This window comes from Echiichthys vipera (genome assembly GCF_963691815.1).
Source record: "Echiichthys vipera genome assembly, chromosome: Y".
NCBI classification, from domain to species: Eukaryota; Metazoa; Chordata; class Actinopteri; order Perciformes; family Trachinidae; genus Echiichthys; species Echiichthys vipera.
In genome coordinates, this window is record NC_139849.1 from 302,501 (window position 1) to 318,163 (window position 15,663).

Sequence of the window (15,663 nt, forward strand, 5' to 3'; positions counted from 1 at the left end):
CACCAGGACTAACACCAGGACTAAGACCAGGACTAAGACCAGGACCAGGACTAAGACCAGGACTGAGACCAGGATCAGGACCAGGACTAAGACCAGGATCAGGACTAACATCAGGACTAAGACCAGGACTAAGAGCAGGACCAGGACTAAGACCAGGACTAAGAGCAGGACCAGGACTAAGACTAAGACCAGGACCATGACCAGGACTAAGACCAGGACTAACACCAGGACCAGGACTAAGACCAGGACTAAGACCAGGACCAGGACTAACACCAGGACTAAGACCAGGACTAAGACCAGGACCAGGACTAACACCAGGACTAACACCAGGACCAGGACTAAGACCAGGACCAGGACTAAGACCATGACCAGGACTAAGACTAGGACCAGGACTAAGACCAGGCCTAAGACCAGGACTAAGACCAAGTCCAGGACCAGGACTAAGACCAGGATCAGGACCAGGTTCAGGACTAAGACCAGGACTAAGACCAGGACCAAGACCAGGACTAAGACCAGGATCAGGACTAAGACCAGGACTAAGACCAGGACCAGGACTAACATCAGGACTAACACCAGGACCAAGACTAAGACCAGGACTAAGACCAGGATCAGGACCAGGACTAAGACCAGGACTAAGACCAGGACTAGGACCAGGACTAAGACCAGGACAAAGACCAGGACTAAGACCAGGACCAGGACTAACATCATTAAGACCGGGACTAAGACCAGGACTAAGACCAGGATCAGGACCAAGACCAGGACTAACACCAGGACCAGGACTAAGACCAGGACTAAGACCAGGATCAGGACCAAGACCAGGACTAAGACCAGGACTAAGACCAGGACCAGGACTAACACCAGGATTAAGACCAGGACTAAGACCAGGACTAAGACCAGGACCAGGACTAAGACCAGGACTAAGACCAGGACCAAGACCAGGACTAAGACCAGGACTAAGACCAGGACCAAGACCAGGACTAAGACCAGGACCAGGACTAACACCAGGACTAAGACCAGGACCAAGACCAGGACTAAGACCAGGACTAAGACAAGGACCAAGACCAGGACTAAGACCAGGACTAAGACCAGGACTAAGACCAAGACCAGGACCAGGACTAAGACCAGGACCAGGACTAACACCAGGACTAAGACCAGGACCAAGACCAGGACTAAGACCAGGACTAAGACAAGGACCAAGACCAGGACTAAGACCAGGGCTAAGACCAGGGCTAAGACCAGGACTAAGACCAGGACCAAGACCAGGACTAAGACCAGGACTAAGACCAGGACCAAGACCAGGACTAAGACCAGGACCAGGACTAACACCAAGACCAGGACTAAGACCAGGACTAAGACAAGGACCAAGACCAGGACTAAGACCAGGACTAAGACCAGGACTAAGACCAGGACCAGGACTAAGACTCCTAGAGGACACTTTAGCACACGTTTATGCTCCTAGAGGACACTTTAACACACGTTTATGCTCCTAGAGGACACTTTAGCACACGTTTATGCTCCTAGAGGACACTTTAGCACACGTTTATGCTCCTAGAGGACACTTTAACACACGTTTATGCTCCTAGAGGACACTTTAGCACACGTTTATGCTCCTAGAGGACACTTTAGCACACGTTTATGCTCCTAGAGGACACTTTAGCACACGTTTATGCTCCTAGAGGACACTTTAACACACGTTTATGCTCCTAGAGGACACTTTAACACACGTTTATGCTCCTAGAGGACACTTTAACACACGTTTATGCTCCTAGAGGACAGTTTAGCACACGTTTATGCTCCTAGAGGACACTTTAACACACGTTTATGCTCCTAGAGGACACTTTAGCACACGTTTATGCTCCTAGAGGACACTTTAGCACACGTTTATGCTCCTAGAGGACACTTTAACACACGTTTATGCTCCTAGAGGACACTTTAGCACACGTTTATGCTCCTAGAGGACACTTTAACACACGTTTAGGCTCCTAGAGGGCACTTTAACACACGGTTATGCTCCTAGAGGACACTTTAGCACACGTTTATGCTCCTAGAGGACACTTTAACACACGTTTATGCTCCTAGAGGACACTTTAACACACGTTTATGCTCCTAGAGGACACTTTAACACACGTTTATGCTCCTAGAGGACACTTTAACACACGTTCATGCTCCTAGAGGACACTTTAACACACGTTTATGCTCCTAGAGGACACTTTAGCACACGTTTATGCTCCTAGAGGACACTTTAACACACGTTTAGGCTCCTAGAGGACACTTTAACACACGTTTATGCTCCTAGAGGACACTTTAACACACGTTTATGCTCCTAGAGGACACTTTAACACACGTTTATGCTCCTAGAGGACACTTTAACACACGTTTATGCTCCTAGAGGACACTTTAACACACGTTTATGCTCCTAGAGGACACTTTAGCACACGTTTATGCTCCTAGAGGACACTTTAACACACGTTTATGCTCCTAGAGGACACTTTAACACACGTTTATGCTCCTAGAGGACACTTTAACACACGTTCATGCTCCTAGAGGACACTTTAACACACGTTTATGCTCCTAGAGGACACTTTAGCACACGTTTATGCTCCTAGAGGACACTTTAACACACGTTTATGCTCCTAGAGGACACTTTAACACACGTTTATGCTCCTAGAGGACACTTTAGCACACGTTTATGCTCCTAGAGGACACTTTAACACACGTTTATGCTCCTAGAGGACACTTTAACACACGTTTATGCTCCTAGAGGACACTTTAACACACGTTTATGCTCCTAGAGGACACTTTAACACACGTTTATGCTCCTAGAGGACACTTTAGCACACGTTTATGCTCCTAGAGGACACTTTAACACACGTTTATGCTCCTAGAGGACACTTTAGCACACGTTTAGGCTCCTAGAGGACACTTTAGCACACGTTTAGGCTCCTAGAGGACACTTTAACACACGTTTATGCTCCTAGAGGACACTTTAACACACGTTTATGCTCCTAGAGTACACTTTAACACACGTTTATGCTCCTAGAGGACACTTTAACACACGTTTATGCTCCTAGAGGACACTTTAACACACGTTTATGCACCTAGAGTGGCCTCTAACCCCCGTCTACCCCCCCCCAGCTTCACCTGGCTCTCCGCTCAGGTGCACAGTAACATGGTGATGCACTTCTCCGGGCGAATCGCCGACAGCTTCGACCGCGAGTTCCGATGTTTGTACGCCGACTCGCAGGTCGTCGGGCGCTTCGCCGACGCCGACGACGACGGGATGCCAAATTACCCGTCCTACCAGGCGATGGTGGGGGGGCTGGACCTGCTGTGGGACAGGTAGGGCGCCATTTGGCATCTTTTTTTGGGCTGGTTTTGCATCGATTTGGAGCCGTTTTAGGTCGTTTTTGTGGCGTTTTCATGTGTTTTTAGTCGTTTTTGTGGTGTTTTCAGTCGTTTTTGTGGTGTTTTCATGTGTCTTTGTGGCGTTTTCATGTGTTTTCAATCGTTTTTGTGGTGTTTTCATTTGTTTTTAGTCGTTTTTGTGGTGTTTTCATTTGTTTTTAGTCGTTTTTGTGGCGTTTTCATCTGTTTTTGTGGTGTTTTCATGTGTTTTTGTGGTGTTTTCATCTGTTTTCAGTCGTTTTTGTGGTGTTTTCATGTGTTTTTGTGGTGTTTTCATGTGTTTTAGTCGTTTTTGTGGTGTTTTCATCTGTTTTTGCGGTGTTTTCATGTGTTTTAGTCGTTTTTGTGGCGTTTTCATGTGTTTTTGTGGTGTTTTCATCTGTTTTCAGTCGTTTTTGTGGTGTTTTCATGTGTTTTCAGTCGTTTTTGTGGTGTTTTCATGTGTATTTGTGGTGTTTTTATGTGTTTTCATGTGTTTTTGTGGTGTTTTCATGTGTTTTTGTGGTGTTTCCATCTGTTTTTGTGGCGTTTTCATCTGTTTTTAGTCGTTTTTGTGGTGTTTTCATGTATTTTCAGTCGTTTTTGTGGTGTTTTCATGTGTTTTTGAGGTGTTTTCATGTTTTAGTCGTTTTTGTGGCGTTTTCATGTGTTTTTGTGGTGTTTCCATCTGTTTTTGTGGCGTTTTCATGTGTTTTAGTCGTTTTTGTGGTGTTTTCATGTGTTTTTGCGGTGTTTTCATGTGTTTTAGTCGTTTTTGTGGCGTTTTCATGTGTTTTTGTGGTGTTTTCATCTGTTTTCAGTCGTTTTTGTGGTGTTTTCATGTGTTTTCAGTCGTTTTTGTGGTGTTTTCATGTGTATTTGTGGTGTTTTTATGTGTTTTCATGTGTTTTTGTGGTGTTTTCATGTGTTTTTGTGGTGTTTCCATCTGTTTTTGTGGCGTTTCCATCTGTTTTTAGTCGTTTTTGTGGTGTTTTCATGTATTTTTAGTCGTTTTTGGGGTGTTTTCATGTGTTTTTGTGGTGTTTTCATGTGTTTTGTGTTTTTTTCATGTGTTTTCAGTCGTTTTTGTGGTGTTTTCATCTGTTTTTAGTCGTTTTTGTGGTGTTTTCATGTGTTTTTGTGGTGTTTTCATCTGTTTTCAGTTGTTTTTGTGGTGTTTTCATCTGTTTTTAGTCGTTTTTGTGGTGTTTTCATGTGTTTTTGTGGTGTTTTCATGTGTTTTTGTGGTGTTTTCATGTGTTTTTGTGGTGTTTTCATGTGTTTTTGTGGTGTGTTCATGTGTTTTTGTGGTGTTTTCATGTGTTTTTGTGGTGTTTTCATGTGTTTTCATGTGTTTTTGTGGTGTTTTCATGTGTTTTCATGTGTTTTTGTGGTGTTTTCTTGTGTTTTTGTGGTGTTTTCATGTGTTTTTGTGGTGTTTTCATCTGTTTTTGTCGTGTTTTCATGTGTTTTCACCTCTTTTTAGTCATTTTTGTGGTGTTTTCATCTGTTTTTAGTCGTTTTTGTGGTGTTTTCATGTGTTTTCAGTCGTTTTTGTGGTGTTTTCATCCGTTTTCATCTGTTTTTGTGGTGTTTTCATGTGTTTTTTGTCGTTTTTGTGGTGTTTTCATCTGTTTTTAGTCGTTTTTGTGGTGTTTTCATCTGTTTTCAGTCGTTTTTAGTCGTTTTTGTGGTGTTTTCACGTGTTTTTAGTCGTTTTTATGGTGTTTTCATGTGTTTTTAGTCGTTTTTGTGGTGTTTTCATCTGTTTTTAGTCGTTTTGTGGTGTTTCCATCTGTTTATAGTCGTTTTTGTGGTGTTTTCATGTGTTTTCGTGGTGTTTTCATACGTTTTTGTGGTGTTTTCATGTGTTTTTTGTGGTGTTTTCATGTGTTTTTGTGGTGTTTTCATGTGTTTTTGTTGTGTTTTCATGTGTTTTTGTGGTGTTTTTATGTGTTTTCAACTGTTTTTAGTCGTTTTTATGGTGTTTTCATCTGTTTTAGTCGTTTTTGTGGTGTTTTCCTGCGTTTTTGTGGTGTTTTCATGTGTTTTTTGTGGTGTTTTCATGTGTTTTTGTGGTGTTTTCATGTGTTTTTGTTGTGTTTTCATGTGTTTTTGTGGTGTTTTTATGTGTTTTCAACTGTTTTTAGTCGTTTTTATGGTGTTTTCATCTGTTTTAGTCGTTTTTGTGGTGTTTTCATGTGTTTTTGTGGTGTTTTCATGTGTTTTTGTGGTGTTTTCATGTGTTTTTGTGGTGTTTTCATGTGTTTTTGTGGTGTGTTCATGTGTTTTTGTGGTGTTTTCATGTGTTTTTGTGGTGTTTTCATGTGTTTTCATGTGTTTTTGTGGTGTTTTCATGTGTTTTCATGTGTTTTTGTGGTGTTTTCTTGTGTTTTTGTGGTGTTTTCATGTGTTTTTGTGGTGTTTTCATCTGTTTTTGTCGTGTTTTCATGTGTTTTCACCTCTTTTTAGTCATTTTTGTGGTGTTTTCATCTGTTTTTAGTCGTTTTTGTGGTGTTTTCATGTGTTTTCAGTCGTTTTTGTGGTGTTTTCATCCGTTTTCATCTGTTTTTGTGGTGTTTTCATGTGTTTTTTGTCGTTTTTGTGGTGTTTTCATCTGTTTTTAGTCGTTTTTGTGGTGTTTTCATCTGTTTTCAGTCGTTTTTAGTCGTTTTTGTGGTGTTTTCACGTGTTTTTAGTCGTTTTTATGGTGTTTTCATGTGTTTTTAGTCGTTTTTGTGGTGTTTTCATCTGTTTTTAGTCGTTTTGTGGTGTTTCCATCTGTTTATAGTCGTTTTTGTGGTGTTTTCATGTGTTTTCGTGGTGTTTTCATACGTTTTTGTGGTGTTTTCATGTGTTTTTGTGGTGTTTTCATGTGTTTTTGTTGTGTTTTCATGTGTTTTTGTGGTGTTTTTATGTGTTTTCATGTGTTTTTAGTCGTTTTTGTGGTGTATTCATCTGTTTTTAGTCGTTTTTGTGGTGTTTTAATCTGTTTTTACTCATTTTGCATCCCCCCCCCCTCCAGCCGGCAGAGGGACCGCGTGAGCTCCGAACACTCCAGCAGCCAATCGAGCAGCAGCGTCTCCAGCGTGAAGGCGGCGCCCGGTTCGACTCCCAACGCCGCCTACAAGGTCACCCAAGGAGGCGGCGCCGGAGGACCGACCCCGACCCCCCACGGTCACCTCACGCCGGGACCACGAGTCCCCGCCAACGGGGGGACCGGTAGCTCGCCGATGGACCGAACGCCGCCGCCACCGCCCCCTTACGGTCACCCGGCGGACGCCGCGCGCTCCAACGCCGCCTCCGCCGCCGCCGCCGCCTCCAAGTTCCACGCGTTGGGGTTGTACGACCACAAAGCGGGCGCTTACCACAACGCAGGCGCCCCCGCGTCGACCCCCAAGCCCCGGGCGCCGTCCCCGGTCCACGACGGCAAGCTGACCCCCAAGCAGAGGACGCCGTCGAACCAGTTCCTCAACAGACTCTCGGACCTCTTCCTGCCGCCGTCCGGCAAGGAGACCTACAACTTCCGCAGGTCGCCGTCCCCCCACGGGGGCTCGCCGTGGGGGGGTCCGGACCTCTCTCAGCCGGAGCCCGAGAGCCAGCAGAGCCCCCCCCCCCCGCCGCCGCCCCTGTCCCCGACGGCGCTGATGAGCCGGCAGGACTACAAGAGGATGACGCTGGGCCACAGCAAGCTGGACCTGGTGAACCAGTACAACAAGATGAAGTCCAAGCAGGTGTACAGCCGCTTCGAGCTCAAGACGACACACTGAAACGAGCGGAAACGGATGGAAACAGACACAAAAACGACCTAAAACACATGAAAACGACTAAATACACATGAAAACACCACAAAATAGACTAAAAACACATGAAAACACCACAAAAACGACTAGAAACAGATGGAAACACCACAAAATAGACTAAAAACACATGAAAACACCACAAAAACGACTAGAAACAGATGGAAACACCACAGAAACGACTAAAAACACATGAAAACACCACAAAAACGACTAGAAATGGATGGAAACACCACAAAATAGACTAAAAACACATGAAAACACCACAGAAACGACTAAAAACACATGAAAACACCACAAAAACGACTAAAACACATGAAAACACCACAAAAACTACTAAAAACACATGAAAACACCACAAAAACAGGTGAAAACAGATGGAAACGCCACAAAAACGACCAAAAACACATGAAAACACCACAAAAACACATGAAAACACCCCAAAAACGACCTAAAAGACCACAAAAACACCACAAAAACGACCTAAAACACATGAAAACACCACAAAAATTACTTGAAACACATGAAAACACCACAGAAAACGACCAAAAACACATGAAAAAACCCAAAAACGACCAAAAACACATGAAAACACCACAAAAACACATGAAAACGCCATAGAAAACGACTACAAACACATGAAAACACCACAAAAACACATGAAAACACCACAAAAACGACCAAAAACACATGAAAACACCACAAAAACACATGAAAACACCACAAAAACACATGAAAACACCACCAAAACAGATGAAAACACCACAAAAACTTGACAAAAACGACCAAAAACACATGAAAACACCCCAAAAAAAGATAAAAACACCACAAAAACGACCAGAAACACATGAAAACACCACAAAAACTTGACAAAAACGACCAAAAACACATGAAAACTTGACAAAAACGACCAGAAACAAATGAAAACACCACAAAAACGACTAAAAACACATGAAAACACCCCAAAAACTTGACAAAAACACCACAAAAACGCCTATAAACAAACTGAAACGCCCCCCCCCCCCCCCGCCCCCTCCGGACCTCTCTCAGCCGGAGCCCGAGAGCCAGCAGAGCCCGCCGCCGCCGCCGCCGCCGCCCCTGTCCCCGACGGCGCTGATGAGCCGGCAGGACTACAAGAGGATGACGCTGGGCCACAGCAAGCTGGACCTGGTGAACCAGTACAACAAGATGAAGTCCAAGCAGGTGTACAGCCGCTTCGAGCTCAAGACGACACACTGAAACGACCGGAAACGGATGGAAACAGATGGAAACGCCATGAAAACGGTTGAAAACAGACACAAAAACGACCTGAAACGGGTGAAAACACCACAAAAACGACCTTAAACACATGAAAACAGACACAAAAACGACCTTAAACACATGAAAACACCACAAAAACGATTGAAAACACCACAAAAACGACCAAAAAACAGGTGAAAACACCCCAAAAACACATGAAAACACATGAAAACACCACAAAAACGACCAGAAACACATGAAAACATCACAAAAACATGACAAAAACGACTAAAAGCAGATGAAAACACCACAAAAACGACCTAAAACACATGAAAACACCACGAAAAAGACCTAAAACAGACACAAAAACGACCTAAAACACATGAAAACACCACAAAAACGACCAAAAACACATTAAAACACCTCAAAAACTTGACAAAAACCACCAAAAATACATGAAAACACCACAAAAACGACTTAAAACACATGAAAACTCCCCAAAAACACATGAAAACACCCCAAAAACAGATGGAAACACCCCAAAAACGACTATAAACAGGTGAAAACACCACAAAAACGACTAAAAACACATGAAAACACCACAAAAACGACTAGAAACGGATGGAAACACCCCAAAAACACATGAAAACGCAACAAAAACGACTAAAAACACATGAAAACACCACAAAAACGACCAAAAAACATGAAAACACCACAAAAACGACCAAAAACAGATGAAAACACCCCAAAAACGACTAAAAACAGAAACAAAAACAGATGAAAACACCCCAAAAACGACCTGAAACACATGAAAACACCACAAAAACGACCCAAAACACATGAAAACACGACAAAAACGACTAAAAACACATGAAAAACCTCAAAAACGTGACAAAAACGACTAAAAACACATGAAAACACCCCAAAAATGACTAAAAACAGATGAAAACACCACAAAAACTTGACAAAAGGACCCAAAACACATGAAAACACCCCAAAAACGGATGAAAACACCACAAAAACACATGAAAACACCACAAAAACTTGTCAAAAACGACCTAAAACACATGAAAACACCCCAAAAACACATAAAAACACCTCAAAAACGACTAAAAAAACATGAAAACACCACAAAAACGACTAGAAACGGATGGAATCACCTCTAAAACGCCCAAAAACAGGTGAAAACACCACAAAAACGACTAAAAACACATGAAAACACCACAAAAACGACTAGAAACGGATGGAAACACCCCAAAAACGACCTGAAACACCTGAAAACACCATAAAAAGAGAAGGAAACACCACAAAAACGACCTAAAACACATGTAAACACCACAAAAACGACCTAAAACACATGAAAACACCACAAAAACGACGAAAAACTCATGAAAACACCACAAAAACGACTAAAAACACATGAAAACACCACAAAAACGACCAGAAACGGATGGAAACACCACAAAAACAGGTGAAAACACCACAAAAACGACCTGAAACACAAGAAAACACCACATAAACGGCCTAAAACACATGAAAACACCTCAAAAACGACTTAAAACACATGAAAACACCACAAAAACATGACAAAAACGACCTAAAACACATTAAAACACCCCAAAAACGACCTAAAACAGACACAAAAACGACCAAAAACACATGAAAACACCCCAAAAACACATGAAAACACCCCAAAAACGACCTAAAACACATGAAAACACCACAAAAACACATGAAAACACCACATAAACGACTTAAAACACCACAAAAAACGACCAAAAACACATGAAAACACCATTAAAACGACTAAAAACACATGAAAACACCATTAAAACGACTAAAAACACATGAAAACACCACAAAAACACATGAAAACACCACATAAACGACTTAAAACACCACAAAAACGACTAAAAACACATGAAAACACCACAAAAACGACCTAAAACAGACACAAAAACGACCTAAAACACATGAAAACACCCCAAAAACGACCTAAAACAGACACAAAAACGACCTAAAACACATGAAAACACCCCAAAAACGACCTAAAACAGACACAAAAACGACCTAAAACACATGAAAACACCCCAAAAACGACCTAAAACAGACACAAAAACGACCAAAAACACATGAAAACACCACAAAAACGACCTAAAACAGACACAAAAACGACCAAAAACACATGAAAACACCCCAAAAACGACCTAAAACAGACACAAAAACGACCTAAAACACATGAAAACACCCCAAAAACGACCTAAAACAGACACAAAAACGACCTAAAACACATGAAAACACCCCAAAAACGACTTAAAACACCACAAAAATGACCAAAAACACATGAAAACACCACAAAAACGACTCAAAACAGACACAAAAACGACCAAAAACACATGAAAACACCCCAAAAACGACTTAAAACACCACAAAAACGACCAAAAACGACCTAAAACACCACAAAAACGACCAAAAACACATGAAAACACCCCAAAAACACATGAAAACACCACAAAAACACATGAAAACACAACAAAAACGACCTAAAACAGACACAAAAACGACCAAAAATACATGAAAACACAACAAAAACGACTCAAAACAGACACAAAAACGACCAAAAACACATGAAAACACCCCAAAAACACATGAAAACTCAACAAAAACGACCAAAAACGACTTAAAACACATGAAAACACCCCAAAAACACATGAAAACACCACAAAAACACATGAAAACACCTGGAAACAGCAGCTTTGTACACTTGTAAATAGAAAGTTCATAATTGTGAAACGTTGTTGTTGTTGTTGTTTACATCATTAATATTCATAACAACAACAACAACAGACGTGTTGTTGTTGTTTACTGTGAACGTTTGAATTTGTGAAACTAGAGGATTTAATAAAAACATGTACAAATAAAGCTGTTTTTGTGGCTCCTAGAGTGGACTTTAACACACGTTTATGCTCCTAGAGGACACTTTAGCACACGTTTATGCTCCTAGAGTGGACTTTAACACACGTTTATGCTCCTAGAGGACACTTTAGCACACGTTTATGCTCCTAGAGGACACTTTAACACACGTTTATGCTCCTAGAGGACACTTTAACACACGTTTATGCTCCTAGAGGACACTTTAACACACGTTTATGCTCCTAGAGGACACTTTAGCACACGTTTATGCTCCTAGAGGACACTTTAACACACGTTTATGCTCCTAGAGGACACTTTAACACACGTTTATGCTCCTAGAAGACACTTTAACACACGTTTATGCTCCTAGAGGACACTTTAACACACGTTTATGCTCCTAGAGGACACTTTAACACACGTTTATGCTCCTAGAGGACACTTTAACACACGTTTATGCTCCTAGAGGACACTTTAACACACGTTTATGCTCCTAGAGGACACTTTAAAACACGTTTATGCTCCTAGAGGACACTTTAACACACGTTTATGCTCCTAGAGGACACTTTAACACACGTTTATGCTCCTAGAGGACACTTCAACACACGTTTATGCTCCTAGAGGACACTTTAGCACACGTTTATGCTCCTAGAGGACACTTTAACACAGGTTTATGCTCCTAGAGGACACTTTAACACACGTTTATGCTCCTAGAGGACACTTCAACACACGTTTATGCTCCTAGAGGACACTTTAACACACGTTTATGCTCCTAGAGGACACTTTAGCACACGTTTATGCTCCTAGAGGACACTTTAACACACGTTTATGCTCCTAGAGGACACTTTAACACACGTTTATGCTCCTAGAGGACACTTTAACACACGTTTATGCTCCTAGAGGACACTTTAACACACGTTTATGCTCCTAGAGGACACTTTAGCACATGTTTATGCTCCTAGAGGACACTTTAACACACGTTTATGCTCCTAGAGGACACTTTAACACACGTTTATGCTCCTAGAGGACACTTTAACACACGTTTATGCTCCTAGAGGACACTTTAACACACGTTTATGCTCCTAGAGGACACTTTAACACACGTTTATGCTCCTAGAGTGGACTTTAACACACGTTTAGGCTCCTAGAGGACACTTTAACACACGTTTATGCTCCTAGAGTGGACTTTAGCACACGTTTATGCTCCTAGAGTGGACTTTAACACACGTTTATGCTCCTAGAGGACACTTTAGCACACGTTTATGCTCCTAGAGGACACTTTAACACACGTTTATGCTCCTAGAGGACACTTTAACACACGTTTAGGCTCCTAGAGGACACTTTAACACACGTTTATGCTCCTAGAGTGGACTTTAGCACACGTTTATGCTCCTAGAGGACACTTTAGCACATGTTTAGGCTCCTAGAGGACACTTTTACACACGTTTATGCTTCTAGAGGACACTTTAACAAACGTTTAGGCTCCTAGAGGACACTTTAACACACGTTTATGCTCCTAGAGTGGACTTTAGCACACGTTTATGCTCCTAGAGGACACTTTAGCACATGTTTAGGCTCCTAGAGGACACTTTTACACACGTTTATGCTCCTAGAGGACACTTTAGCACACGTTTATGCTCCTAGAGGACACTTTAACACACGTTTATGCTCCTAGAGTGGACTTTAGCACACGTTTATGCTCCTAGAGTGGACTTTAGCACACGTTTAAGCTCCTAGAGTGGACTTTAGCACACGTTTAAGCTCCTAGAGTGGACTTTAGCACACGTTTATGCTCCTAGAGTGGACTTTACCACACGTTTAGGCTCCTAGAGGACACTTTAACACACGTTTATGCTCCTAGAGTGGACTTTAGCACACGTTTATGCTCCTAGAGGACACTTTAGCACACATTTATGCTCCTAGAGGACACTTTACCACACGTTTAGGCTCCTAGAGGACACTTTAACACACGTTTATGCTCCTAGAGGACACTTTAGCACACATTTATGCTCCTAGAGGACACTTTAGCACATGTTTGTGCTCCTAGAGGACACTTTAACACACGTTTATGCTCCTAGAGTGGACTTTAGCACGTGTTTATGCTCCTAGAGGACACTTTAGCACACGTTTATGCTCCTAGAGTGGACTTTAACACACGTTTATGCTCCTAGAGTGGACTTTAGCACACGTTTATGCTCCTAGAGTGGACTTTAGCACACGTTTAAGCTCCTAGAGTGGACTTTAGCACACGTTTAAGCTCCTAGAGTGGACTTTAGCACACGTTTATGCTCCTAGAGGACACTTTAACACACGTTTATGCTCCTAGAGTGGACTTTAGCACACGTTTATGCTCCTAGAGTGCACTTTAACACACATTTAGGCTCCTAGAGTGGACTTTGACACCGTTTATTTTCCTGGACTTTGGTGTAAAAGTCAACAAACACTCCCACTCTAGCAGAGTCCTGGTTGGTCGCCTTTGTTACGGGAGGTGTTTGCGGGGGGACCTGGGTTCGAACCCGGGGCTGCTGTTCACCTCACATCCGCGGCGGGGACACACCATGGGCGGCGGGTACTCACAGGCGGACTACGACCGCAACACCGCCCGGCTCTACGGAGCGGCGCAGCGGCACCCGTGCCTCCTGGCGGACTCCGGCGTGGACGCGTCCCTGCTCCGGTACTCCGGCGCCGACTCCACCGCGCTGCTGCAGCGGTACTCCGACGACCTGGTCCACGGTCTCCCGGGCTACGTCCAGAAGCTCGGGTCCGTCTTGGGGCCCATGACTTCGGTCCCGAACGCCGTCGGACTCGGGGCGTTCGTGATCTCCGTGCTCATCGAGATCGCGGTGAAGAGCCTGGAGCCCGGGTCCGGCGGTGGCGGCGCAGAGGCCGGGGACACGTACGGGATCATCCGCCGCGTGTTCGGGGAGGAGAAGGCGTCGGACGTGCGGGACACGGTGTCGCTGTGCATCGACCGCCACCGCATGTTCCTGAACGGCACCGCGGAGCTGGCGGAGGAGCTGCGGGCGCTGGAGCGGCGGCTGCACCGGGACCTCTCCGCCCTCAAGAACGCGCTGGTGGCCGACGGGCAGATGAGCGCCCGCGGGTTCAAGATCTGGGCCAACGGGGCCTCGTACCACCTCCAGATGCTGATCCACGAGGCGCGGCTGAACGCCCGCGCCGGCGCCCGCCCGACCATCACCGTGGCGGGGATCGAGGCGGCGATCGACCTGAGGCTGGCGGACCTGGAGCACCTGCTGGAGGGGTACAGGACCCACATGATCCGGACCACCAGGACCACGTACCACTACAGGTTCCGATGCTAACTGATAGGTTTTTTTCGCAAAAATTCCACATACGACGTTTTTTGCGCGTGTTGTTACATTTCCGAATTTCGCATATGTTAGCTTATATCTGCTTTTTCGCAGTCGTTTTCGGTAGTTTACGACTTTTTTTCAGATGCTAACCGAGTGTTTTTTCGCAAAAATCTGACTTGTAATGCTTTTTGCGCGTTGTTGCGCTTTTTCGCAGTCGTATTCGGTCGTGAACGACTTTTCCCGATGCTAACCGAGTGTTTTTCGCAAAAATTCCACATACGACGTTTTGCGCGTATTGTTACATTTCCTGAATTTCGCGTACATGTAACGGTGTTTTCGCAGTCGTTTTCGGTGGTTTACGACTTTTTTTCCGATGCTAGCCGAGTGTTTTTTGCAAAAATCCGACTTTTTGCGCGTTGTTGTGCTTTATTTCGCAGTCGTTTTCGGTCGTTTACGACTTTTTCTCCGATGCTAACCGAGTGTTTTTCGCAAAAATCCGACATGTAACGTTTTTTGTCGCGTATGCTAGCTTAAATCTGCGTTTTTTTTTCACAGGTCGTGCTGGTTCAACCGCTACTCCGAAGCGGGAGGGTGCATCCCGCCGATCTGCACGCTGGCGAATTCGGAGCCCGGGTGCGAGTCGGTGGAGGTCCTGGACTGGAGCGGCCCCTGTGGCGACGCGGACCTGGTCCGGACGTACGTGGATCGGGTGTTCTCGGACTACGAACCCGTCGCGAGGTTGAAGAGTCATTTTTCGGATCTGAAGAAAGATCTCAAGTCGGTCGTCGAGCAAGGCGGTTCGTTCAGCGTCCCGACGGCGGCGGCGGAGGCGGTTGGCGTCCCGAACACGGGGGAGCACGGTTCGATTCCCATTTTTCGAATCCTAAACGTTCCCTTTTGTTAGCTTAAATCGGCGTTTTTCGCAGTCGTTTCCGGTCGTTTACGACGTTTTTCCAATGCTAGCCGAGTGTTCTTCGCAAAAATCCGACGTGCGACGTTTTTTGCGCGTTGTTGCG

At 44.1% G+C, this 15,663-nt stretch overlaps 2 protein-coding genes across 2 annotated transcripts in view; both read left to right on the forward strand.

Annotated features, from left to right (window-relative positions):
* Positions 1-8,175, forward strand: part of fam83c (family with sequence similarity 83 member C) — a 20,440-nt gene extending 12,265 nt beyond the window's left edge. The window contains exons 4-5 of the mRNA XM_083940002.1: positions 3,136-3,339; positions 6,410-8,175. Of these exons, the coding sequence (XP_083796128.1) occupies positions 3,136-3,339; positions 6,410-7,154 (949 nt within the window). The 3' untranslated portion in view covers positions 7,155-8,175. The remainder of the gene's footprint in view (positions 1-3,135; positions 3,340-6,409) is intronic.
* Positions 8,176-13,891: 5,716 nt separating this feature from the next.
* Positions 13,892-15,663, forward strand: LOC310966184 (uncharacterized protein; the record flags this gene model as incomplete). Its single annotated transcript, XM_083940042.1, has 2 exons — positions 13,892-14,643; positions 15,203-15,663. 2 exons carry the CDS (start codon positions 13,892-13,894, stop codon positions 15,549-15,551), a joined length of 1,101 nt encoding a protein of 366 aa, XP_083796168.1. The 3' UTR covers positions 15,552-15,663.